Genomic DNA, 12,391 nt, shown 5'->3' on the forward strand with positions numbered 1-12,391 from the left:
CAGAAAGAGTGCAGGAAATTCAGCAACTAGCTGACCCCTGCGATGTGCACAGATTCTTCAGTGCAGTCAAGACTATCTGCAGATCAACCACCAAGGATCTACTGTGCTGAGAGCTAAGGATGGAGCTATGCTCACCAAACACAGAGAAACACTGTGTGTTCATTGGAAGGAGCACTTCGTGGATCTCCTTAACCAAAGCTCAGCCCTTGATAAAGGTGACCTACACCACATCCCACAGATTGCCACCCATCACCATGAGCATAATATTAGCCTGACACAAGTTGAACAAGCAATCTCCAGCTGAGAGCGAACAAGGATGCCAGCACAGACAGAATCTCTACTGAAATTCTGAAGTATGGCACAGGAGTTCTCTTGGTACGAATACATGCCTCATTTCTCTAGTCTAGAATGTGGAGAGCATGGCACTGTAACATTGACCATCTTTAAGAAAGGAAGTAAAACTAATTGTGCTAACTTCAGAGACATCTCACTGCTGACCAAGGAAATCCATTGGAAAAATCCTCTTCAGTTACGTTCTCCAGTGGCTCCCATCAGAATCAAATTGCGAATGCTGTCTCTCAAGATGTACAAGGGCTGTACAATAGAACTGCACAATAAGACAAGTCCATCAAAATGCAGAAAGCAGCAGCAAGACATGGCCTTCTTTGACCTCATGCAGTGCTTCTCCGGTAAGAGAGAAATTTCTGAAGCAATCTCCTCAAATTTAACAATCCACAAAAACGTGTCACTAATTTCACCTGCCACATGACAACATGTAAGCTATGATCCTCATCAATTCACCACTGATCCAATCTGTGGCAAAATGGGTCAAGCTAGGTTGTCATTACACAAATGCTGTTCTCCATCTTCTTAATCACAATACTTCTACTGGAATGGAGCTTCAGAACAAGGGAGAAACCTTTCAATTCTCACCCTGACCCTACCACCCAGTCCAGAAGCAAGACCATCCCACTGTCTGTCATCATATTGCAGTATGAATACACATTCAGAGGCTGAGCTCTAAGCCATTGTCCATGTATTCACAAAGCCATATGAGAGTTTGAGGTTAAGGCTAAGTGTCTGTAAAAACAAAGTTCCTCTCCCAGCCTGTTCCTGCTGTGCAACATGGGAAGGCAATGACACAGTAATATTGTCACCGGACTGGTGATCTAGGCTAGTATAAAACAAAGAACTGCAGATGCTGAAGATCTGAAACAAAAACAGGAATTGTGAAAGAAACTCAGCAGATCTGTACAGAAGCCACTTTTATAATACTGCATTCAGTTGTGGTCGCTCTGCTGTTGGAAGGATGTTGTTAAACTTGAAAGAGTTCAAAAAGGGTTCAAGGATGTTGTCAGAATTGAGGGTTTGAGCTACTGGGAGATGTTGAATAGGTTGGGTCTTTCTTCCCTGAAGGGTTGGAGGCTGAGGAATGACCTTACAGAGGTTTATAAAAATCATAAGGGGCATGGATAGGGTAAATTGCCAAGGTCTTTTTTTCTTGGATAAGGGAGTCCAAAACTAGAGGGCATAGCTTTAAAGTAAGAGGAGAAAAATTTTAAAGGGACCTGAGGGGCAACATTTTAATGCAAACGGTGGTGCATGTACACAACAAGCTGCCAGTGGAAGTGGTTGGAGACATGTACAATTACAGTATTTACAAGGCATCTGGATGGGTACATGAATAGGAAGGATTTAGAGGGATACAAGCAAATGCTGGCAAATGGGACTCAGTCAGATTGGATGTCTGGTTGACGCGGACAAGTTGGACCAAAGGGTCTGTTTCTGTGCTGAATACCTATGATTCTGTGATTATCTGGCAGCATCTGTAAAGAGAAGGCAGTGCTAATGTTTCAAGTCCAGTGACCCTTCTTCAGAACTCATAGTAGTTAAGAAAAGATTGGCTATATGGTGATGACAGGGGTTCAGGGGGAAAGGAGTGAATAGATAGGTAGAGATGGAGCCCAGAGGGAGAGAAAGTTAAGAAAGAGATAGATAATGGTATGGCAGGAAGGAGAAAAGCTGATAATGGGGGCAATGAATAGGTGAAAATGGGTTGGTTTTGCTGAAAGCAACTCAGGTCATGACAGGGCCTTGGGAGTGGGGTGGGTAAAGGACATGGAAGGAAGTATTTGGGCTCTAAAATTATTGAACTCGATACTGAGTCCTGATTCTGCAGGATCCATAACTGGGGAATAAGATGCTGTTCTTCTAGCTTGCACTGAGCCTTGCTGGAGCATTGCAACAAGCCTGAGACAGAAATGTCTGCTAGGGAACATGATGATATGTTGAGCTGGTAGGCAACTGCAAGCCCATGTTGAAGTGGGTATCCAGGCTAATGTTTTGGGGACATGGGTGTGACAGATGGTGAAATTTGAACTTAAAAAATTAACCTAATGGTAACATTGAAATCAATTGTTGTAAATACCTATCTGATTCACTAATAAATAAAAGTAAAATAATGCAGATGCTGGAAACCTGAAATAAAAACAAAGTGCTGAAGAAACTCAACAGGTCTGGCAGCATCTGAGAGAGAAACAGAGTTAACCTCTTGAGTCTAGTATGACTCCTCTTCAGAATTGAAAGGAGTTGGAAAATTGTGAACCTTTGCAATATTTAGACAGGAAGCACACCCAAAATTTCCCACCTATTTTCAATTGAAATGTTGGAAGGGACACCATAAGAAATTGAACATTTTAAAATGGTCAATCCTCTAATCTTAACAGAATAAATCGGTGACCATGAAAAAAAAGCTGCACAAACTAAATGAGATATGACAAAACCTTAATGTTATTTTTTTAAAAGGCAATCTAGTAACTATTCTCTGTAGTCTCATCCATTTCTGGACTAACAGTTTAAATGATATTACCTGCAGTTCTTGCTCTCTGACGTAGTGACAGTTGGGTGCGTGTGCATGTACCCGAATTTCGCTCCTGATTGAATCAAGCCGCAGACGCGCGCACTGTTGGTGACGGAAGCGTGCATGTTGGGAAGGGTCCACTCCAATCCTTAATCAGCAGAGTTTGTTAGTATGAAAATTTAGTGGATTACCTAAAACACTCATCCATGTTTAAAATGAGTAATTTTCCAGACTTTAAAATTGCGTTATATTCAGCATTATAAAGCATACCTTGAGCTTTCAGGAAACGGAAGGGCAACCAAAGCTATACTCAATCCCAAATATACTTTCCAACCAACATGACTGCCGAATGATCGCAAGTGGGAACCTCTGTTAATTATCTATTCCCCTCCTTGTATATGCTTTACCAGGTCCTCACCAGTCGAGATTTTTTTGATACTGAATGTCTGAAGCTAAGTCAGCTATGGCTTAGTGTTTAGTACTCTTACTTTAGTCATAATATCATGGCATCACGTTCCACTAGAGAGACCACATAATCTAGGTTGAGAGATTGTTGTGCAGTTGTAGGTGTTGACCTTTACGTGTGAGATTAAATCTAGGCCCCATCTACCCGGTAAAGGTGGATGTAGAAGATTGCATGGCATGTTTAAGGATAACAGTGGAATTCTTCCCAGTGTCTTTCGCCAAAACTTATTTCTTATTAATATGACTACATAATTGTATATCAGAAAACAGCTACAGTAGAGATCTTTCAGCCTGTTGTGTCTTTGCTAACTCTTAGCAATAGCAATTCATTTAGTTGCATTCCCTGCCTTTTCCCATAGCTCTGAAAATTTCTTTTCAGTTAGATATCCAATTCTCTTATTGTTTTATTATTAATTTTAAATTTAGCTTATTGTTGTTGATTGGAGCTAGCTGTGGACAAATTGGCTGCCATGGTTTCTACATTGTAACTCTGACCATCTTTCAAAAGTACTTCAGTACATGACTTGATTGCTAGTTGGTGATCTCCTGAAATTGTACACTGTAAATCCTTCTCTTTTGGTATAATCCTTCTTAACTGGTGAGGAAAAGACTCTCAGCAATAAATATGTTCAGCTTTGGGACAATGCTTAATGTATTGTAATACTCAATAGAAAAGGTTTCATACAAGTTAAGGCACTTTAATGTTGTGTGAAGATTGCCTGTCTGCCACTGTTAATTTACTACTATAAATTGTCTCCATCAGAACCAGCATCAACAATGGATCTGTTCCCAGCGTTAATTCATTGTGGTGTCACCCAGCTCATGGACCTCCCCACACAACTCAGGTTTGGAAGGAAACAATTCATAACTCTCCTATTGGCTGATTTTCAAGAGCTCAGTATGAAATTTTCTGACACCCATTATATTTGAACGAAATTCCAACAATAACTCAGTCTAACTTTCTTGCCTATTTATTAATTCCTTGATAGAGCAGTGACTCACAATGATTACACACTCACTATACCAAGTAAACAGTTGAAACAACCTGAAAATATACACCAAAGAAATGGTGATATTTAACGCTAATGAAACATTTATTTTGCAACATAATTTACACAGTAGGAAGCAGTAAATAATTGTCGAGGCAGACAATTGTAACAAAAGAATTGCACATTCTTGAAAACACTTCTGAATATATAAAATGGAACAATAATTTAAATACATAAAGCATTTGTTAGAAGAACAAGAGACTTGACATTTGAATTGAGGTGTGCCTGTTAGAGCTAAAACAAATTACTACTAAATGACATGCCAAAAACTAGCGTTTCCCCCTACCACCCCACCATATAATCATGAAAGCACCAGGCTTTTTTTAATAGAGTGTGTATATTTAATTTAATATATTCTTTTTTAATTTATTTATAGTCTGCTTATGTATATTGCCTACAAATAAGAGAAAAGTAGGGACCACAAGATCCAAGACACAACCAGGGTCAACTTGAGACTCACAATTCTGACACAAAACTAATGTGGAAAACATATACTGTAAGGTTTACATTGTTAAAGAAGAAATGCAATCTAATGCTTGATTGATGTGAACTGAACACATTTCTGCTGGAAATGCTATTTTACAAGGCTTTACGTTTATTTTTAAGCCAATTTTATTTGTTTCTTTGGCTCTGGTTTATTCAACTTCTCAATCTTTGACCAAATGTAAGGTGCGAGTTGGCCCTGACAGCTGTGCTAGAGCAGCTGGTGCAGTTGCAACCCAACAATTAATTTCTTTGACTGGGGACCAATCTCCAAAATATGGCTCAGCTCATCCAGTAGATGACAATCTTTGGAAGTTTTATTTTGCAAAAGGTGCAAACTTTTCCTTTAACTTGATCTTTTGACAACTAAGAGGTCAGGTGGTGAACCCTCGCCAAGCTGTAGACAATGTCATTTTACAAGAATTGGTAAGGCTTATTCTCATCCCATGGTGACACAGTTGGGATTGGATTCCAACAGGCACATCCCGGTCCCACTCCTACATGGTAGCAAGTGTCATTGTTCCATCAAAAGTTAAGCAGATTTAAGTAATAGGCAAAGCTAATTAACCCTTGGAATTTGGTTGGGAATTTTTGTGGTGTTTTGATTGGTCTTCGACATACCCCATTTTCAAAACAATAAAGGAGATGAAGTTCGCCTTGAACTTGATTGTTCCAGAAATAAAGATGTTTAGTTAAGTAGTTTTAAATACCATTTATTCTGATCTACTTGAATTGGATAGTTAGATATTTTTTGTTTAATAAAACCAAGCTCCAATAATTTAAAACAGACTTTTCTGCAGAAAGTATTAATATCAGAATAATCCTGCTGACAGAGTTGGTACGTCATTGTAGTGCTTAGCAAAAACATGAAATAATAATGCATGCCTAGTTTGTAGACAACAGCAATGCAAGTGATCACATTCACCTAGATGGTAGATGCAGAAATTGCAATGCTGTAAAACAGAATGCATGAGAATGCAATGAGGGAGTGAGTTTTAAAATGGAGAGAAATTGAAAGAAAATAGAAGATAGTCAGATAAACAATGAGTGAAAAAGCTGCACAAAGGTGGACAGACTAACAGCATATCCCCTCAAAAATGAAATAGTTGTTACAATCCTTGAGTGAGCAACAGTGTAAATACATCAATTGCTATTTAAGTTTTTTCCTAAAAATTAGATTATTTAAGTTTCTAGTTATAGGCATAATGAAGAAGAATTTACAGGCGATCAGTTTTGTGTCAAGCAATATTTAGTTAAATATAAACCAAGGGCCCATAATGCAGTACAATGCAAATATTAAAGATGAAAGAAGAAGGTACAAAACCAGGAAGGTGTGGTTAATTGACCCCAAGCTTGTAAAGACCTGGGGATTATAGGAAGAATGGAAAAGATTGATGTCATTGTGGTATGACTTCAAAGATGTTCAAAATCAGAGAGGAACTGGGGAGAAAAGAGATATATAGGTTTTCCAGCTGAAAGCTAGGATGTCCAAATCCTCCTGAATCTAACCAGCAAGAACATTTTGTCACAAAAAACAGGAATTGCTGAAGAAACTCAGCAGGTCTGGCAGCATCTGCGTGGAGAAAGCAGAGTTAATATTTCGAGTCCAGTGGCCCTTCTTCAGAACACATGACACATCAACTATGCTTTTTCTCTACAGATATTGCCAGAACTGCTGAGGTTCTCCAACAATATCTATTCTTGATTCAGATTTCCAGTATCTGGAATTCTTTGTTTTATTTTAGTCAGAACTTGTTTATAACTGCTTAAGAGGCCATGTTTAATTGTACAAACAAGTTGTTCAGTCATGAATGGACATCCTTTGAAATGTTGTGCCCTTCAGTTGATTCTCCCTCCCACTGAAGAATGCCTTCCACAAGCTAATGTAATGCTTGATAGCAGACCATTTATAAGAGGATCCACTCTGTCATTCATGGAAAATTCTGAAGGTGAAACTGAACTTGGGTGAGGAGAAAATATTGTTGGCACCACATTTTCCACTAATTGCCTACCCTCTGCAATGTTTATTTTCATTAAAACAAATGGAACTGGATAGCAAACCACAATGCTCAACTGGCAGGAAAAGCAATACTATTGATTTTGTGTACCACCCAAGCTAAATTTCACTCGCCTCAGTCTTTTCATAAAACATGAGGTTTTTTTAATATATTTATGCTCTTAAAATGCAAAGTAAATAGGATCCATCTAAAGAAAAAAATGTTTAGTTGAGTGGACTTGGATGTTTTTGTACAATGAATTGTTTAGGAACTTTGGATGCTCTATTTGTTCTTCAACCGATGACAACAGAAAGGAAATGCAACAAAAAAAAATGACCATCAGAATTTCATCAATTCCCAGGCTATTGCTAATCTTTGAATTAATCTCAAGGATGAAACCATGACCCATGAGGAACCCTCTCCATATTTATAATTGTATTCTGTTACTGGGTACGAGTGGGCCTGTTGGAGTCTGTAGTTCTCACTGTTTTGTCTGGACTTGTGATAATTTAGCAAACAAAGTTGTACTGAACTTGCAGTAGAAAGCAAAAGCAAGGTATCACAATGTGCTGAAAGAATTGATTTTGCATATCAGTTCATTGCTTAGAATGTGTCAACATGGAGTTGAATAAATAAATGAATGACCACAAAGAAATGCCAAAATTATGCAAATGGAAACAAGACAAAAATATTAATAACCATTTGGTGAAGGTCAACTTTTTGTGATGGGATGGGTTAACTGCGCTGTGATTTTCTAATGCTGCATGGTTTTTTTAATTAGTACTCTTCATTTGGTTCAGTGATACAACTCTGTAAGACTTAATCTGATGTCTGTACAGAGCTTTTCAAATTACAGATGACTGCGTTTTACACTGCACATTAATTTCAATAAACACTCAACAGGATGACCAATGTTATTTCACATAGAATTGTAACACTTAGAATGAGAAAATTTTTGAACAACCTCCTCCCTCCCTCAGCCTCACCTCTTCGATGCTGGCTAGATTGGAGGAAGAAAGACATTGGAACATAAGAAATTGTAAATTACCTTGCCAGGTGGAAGGCCAAGGATTGAGCGCATCATCACATTTAAACCCTGTCCAATACCACTGTTACCTTCAATTTATTGTAAATATTGTCTTAGTCATCTGAAAGCACAACCACCAATGAATTAAAGTAAGGGATACTTGATTGGTCAAAATTGGAAGAGTGCCGATATCTCTGAGGGTTTTTGGGACTACAAGTCATTGGAGAGATAGTAGATTTGGAGGAAATGGTTTAAAAAAAGGCTGAAACTTTTTTTTTAAATCAAGGGGTTGCTTAAGTGGGACCTAATGTAGTTCATCCAGCAGAGCAGTGAGAAAGACATGGTAGGAGTTAAGACACAGTCAACAGAGTTTTGATTATCTCAAGATTATGAAATGTAGAATGTTGGAGGCCGACCAGCAGTGCATTAAAATGGTCAAGTCTAGAGACAGTAAAGAGATGGATAAGGGTTTCACAACAGATATGCTGATACAGGTGTGGAGTTGGGAAATGTTACAATGGTAGGAAGTGGGTGGTTTTACTGATTGTGTGGTTGTGTTTGGAGGTTCATCAAAGTTACAGTGCCTTCCCTCCTCTAGGTATTGACCTATTGCTGGATTATAATTGCAGTTATCTACCTATATCTTCCTCTCATCCATTGTGTTCATGTTAGTGTTTTACCAGTATGGCAATAAATTGTTCAACTTCTTGTGCATCATAATGACTTAAGTCTAGACAGGATCCTTAATAAACTTCATATCCTCAAGGGGCAAGATATAGCTACTCATCCCCACTATAGCTCAGTTAACATCAAATGTTACAAAACTGGTCAAATAAACAAACCTGGGATTTCCATGGTCTGTGTGAAACAGCAACTTACTAGACAATATTTATCTAACTACTGAAGGAGAAGCAGTTAGAATTTCTGAAAGCATATTCTGCTTGTCCATTCCTGAATCTTCAATTCCTCAGCCACAAACATATCTCCCCTACACAAGTAGCTCATTAAGTATAACTTGAAGTAGACAGGCTCTACTGAGAGAATTTCAACTGCAAATTGACACAAATAAAGGATATCACAACCTTGGAAGCTATAAATGTCCAGCCCACACCCTAAAAGCCTAGTGTCACCTGAACAAGATAGAAGGATCGCTCAACATTTATAAATCATGGTACCAAATTCTCCATGCCACTGACATTTGTTTGCCTTTCTGCATTAAAGTTATGCCCTAGGAATTGTGATTGAATGATTTGTTATTATCACATGTTATTTTAATGCTTGCTTGAGAGAGAAGACGTGCAAAAATGCATTACACCACTTCAAGAGATTCAATCAAGTCTTGTTTTGGGTTTAACTATCTCCTTAGAGAATGTGATGTTAAGGGACAAAATAGTGGGCAACAGTTTAATATTCTTCATGCTGCTGAAATGATTGTGCAGATACCACCTCACAAATAAAATAAAACAAATCATAGGACATAGAACATAGAACAATACAGCACAGAACAAGCCCTTTGGCCTTCGATGTTGCGCCGACCTGTGAACTATTCTCAGCTCGTCTCCCTACACTATCCCATCATCATCATCATCAAATCATAGAATCATACAATTCCTACAGTATGGAAGCAGGCCATTTGGCTAATCAAGTCCACACTGACCCTCCAAAGAGCACCCCACACACCCTAATTATATCCGTAACCCTGCATTTTCCATGGCTAACCACCTAGCCTACACACCTCTGGACACTATGGGCAATTTAGTGTGGCCAATCCACCTAACTTGCACATCTTTGGACCGTGGGAGGAATCCCATGCTGATACAGGGAGAATGTGCAAACTCCAAACAGACAGTCACCTGAGGCTGGAATTGAACCCAGGTCCCTGGCGGTCTGAGGCATCAGTGCACGTGGCAGTGCTTTGTTCCCAAATTATCCAAATATCCACATGCAACAGCTTAACATTCCATCTGTGAAAAATTATCAAATAAACGCCCAGTTTAGGTTTGAGAATCAAAATGATTGTCCAGAAATTTCAAAGCGGTACTCATTTCTCTTTAGCCCCCCTTTACCCATAAAACCAAAACAAAATCACTTTTGCTATTTTAACCCTTATAGTGCTACTTAAGAAACTCACAGAACAATCTTCTAGGGGAGGACATAGGCAATATCTAAAATAAAAATCACAAGGGGATAGTTTTTACCATTCTTCCCCCCCCCATTACCAGGTGATGTAATGTTAGTACTTGAAAACCCAGTGTGAAACTTATCTTTCTCTTCATCCCATTTAAACAATTTGGATGGAAATTGAGCTGTTACTATAATAGAGATAATAGAGGGCTGCTTTACAACAATCACACATTATTAAAGACAAAAATTACCTTCCTTTTTCAGATGAAGAACAAATCAGGCTGGAAATCTCTACCCTGAGGAAAATAAAGCTATTCATTAGAAATTAAGATTGGTCAGAAAAGGTTCTGACATATTATAAAGGTTCTCAGCTATGACATGCCTTTCTTAAAATTATACATGTGAAGCACAGTGCAAGGAAGATGAATGTGTTCACATTGAAGAGTTCTGCTGAATGAAGGGAGAAGGATCAAGCCTACATTTGAGTAATGGAATAAGGAATTAACTATGAAGGAGGCTCAGATGCATGACTCCATATTTCTGAGGCTTCCTTTAGTCATACTTCACCCTTAATATGTGATCTCAGTTAGAACATTTGAACTAATTCCCAATCCTGCACTCACAGTACAGAATCCTGCTTGCATGGAACATCAATGGTAGAATTAAAGGCAATCAATGTTGTAGCTAGTCTCTAAGCCACATTGCATTTGAGAGTAAGCTACCTGTTCCAAATCAAAAATTAAAAATTCTCTGCTGCCAGAACATTTCACATGATTGTGTTTCCAGGACAATCATTAAAGCAGATTAGTCTAACATTACATGCAATAAATAGGATCTCTTAATTGTAATCTAGTAACTAAGGGTGAAAGTTCACTATACCTTAAGTATCTGATTATGAACTTGATTTCGGTAATATCTCATGAGCCATTCCTTTGGCTTAAATTCATAAAATACTTCGTTATTTGGCTTCAGTTGAATCAGCAAGGAAGAGAACAAAAATCACTTGACTGTCCCAAGAATCTGAGATAAGTAAAATCTCATGAATCCATATACATGAAGCAGGAATCCCAGTCAGCGTTGTTCCATGAAATGCATTAAGTCATCCATTGTTGCTTGTGAAGCCATCTGCATAGAATCCTATGCTGCAATTATGACTCTTATACACCACAGGCTTCAGTAAAACCGTGTCACACATCTTTCAAAAATATATTGTAGACCTACAGCAACCACAAGATCCCGACTACGTTTACATTTTAAAATATTCACAAAAGTTCCATTCAAACTAGACCTCAGAACTTTGTCATGTTTATATCTAAATATATTTGGCACCAAATAATATAAATCATTCATAATATAATTAAATGAATGAAAAACATTCCTGTCAAAACACAAAAGTATTGTACAGGCATATAAGACAATTAATTAATTAAAACTACAGGGCCTCAGATGGTTGTTGAATCACACATTATACTGAGTGTGGCAGTGGAATGAACCTGCTGTACAAGTATGTGGGAAAGAGATGAAGTAGTTAGTGGAAGCACATGCTATTAATGGCTCTATCTTCCAGTGATGGATGGGTTTCTCTTCTTTTATTTCAGTCCTGGTATAAGATGTCCCTCCAGCTAAAACTGTGATTGGGACCATGTGTGAGTGGTAGGATTGGTGGATCTACCAGTTGCCATATACCCGCATCTTCTAATTCTTCACAGGCGCAGAAACCCAAATACGGGATCTGTGGGAAGGAAAGAAAACATAAATCATAAATTCATTCAGTACAGGAAAAGGCCATTCAGTCCATCATACCTATGCTGGCTCTTCAAAAGAGCCATTCAGTTCCACTGCTGTAAGAACTATTTGGACCAAAAAGACTAATCTGAAACCCATCTTCATATCACATTCTTTCTCCAGAAACATATCTTTTAAACGCAATTACTCAATTCTACAGTAATTGGATGCATTTTCCTGATTGCTTCCAATTCTATAAAAGAATTACTTTTGCACTTTGGGTGAAAAGGTTCGAGCTGATCTCTTATTTTATAATGTGATTCACTTTTAACTGTCCTCTGAAATGCCTACAGTTCAAGGCCAACTAAGGACAGGCAACAAATGCAGCCTTGCTGGTGATATTCACATTCCATGCGAAAATAAAAAATACATTTTGATAGTGGAATCAAATAACACATAGGGAAAACATTTAGTCTGTTATGCCAGTGCCAAGTATTTTGAAGAGCTACTCATTCCTGTTCTCTTTTCTCATAGCATGGCATTTTTTTTTTTCAAAACATATATTGTGCCCAGTTCCTTTGTGGAAGCTGCTATTGAATCCATTCCCACCAACCTTTGAAGCATGGAATGCTGAGTCTTAACAGTTGTAACATAATTTTTT

At 38.1% G+C, this 12,391-nt stretch overlaps 1 protein-coding gene across 2 annotated transcripts in view; it reads right to left on the reverse strand.

Moving 5' to 3' along the window:
* Positions 1 to 9,874: 9,874 nt before the first annotated feature.
* Positions 9,875 to 12,391, reverse strand: part of LOC122540579 (ubiquitin-associated and SH3 domain-containing protein B-like) — a 140,479-nt gene continuing 137,962 nt past the window's right edge. For both annotated transcript variants that reach the window (XM_043676456.1, XM_043676457.1), the window contains one exon: positions 9,875 to 11,737. In XM_043676456.1, the coding sequence (XP_043532391.1) occupies positions 11,600 to 11,737 (138 nt within the window). In that variant the 3' untranslated portion in view covers positions 9,875 to 11,599. The remainder of the gene's footprint in view (positions 11,738 to 12,391) is intronic.

The sequence above is a fragment of the Chiloscyllium plagiosum genome, chromosome 35, assembly GCF_004010195.1.
Source record: "Chiloscyllium plagiosum isolate BGI_BamShark_2017 chromosome 35, ASM401019v2, whole genome shotgun sequence".
NCBI lineage: Eukaryota > Metazoa > Chordata > Chondrichthyes > Orectolobiformes > Hemiscylliidae > Chiloscyllium > Chiloscyllium plagiosum.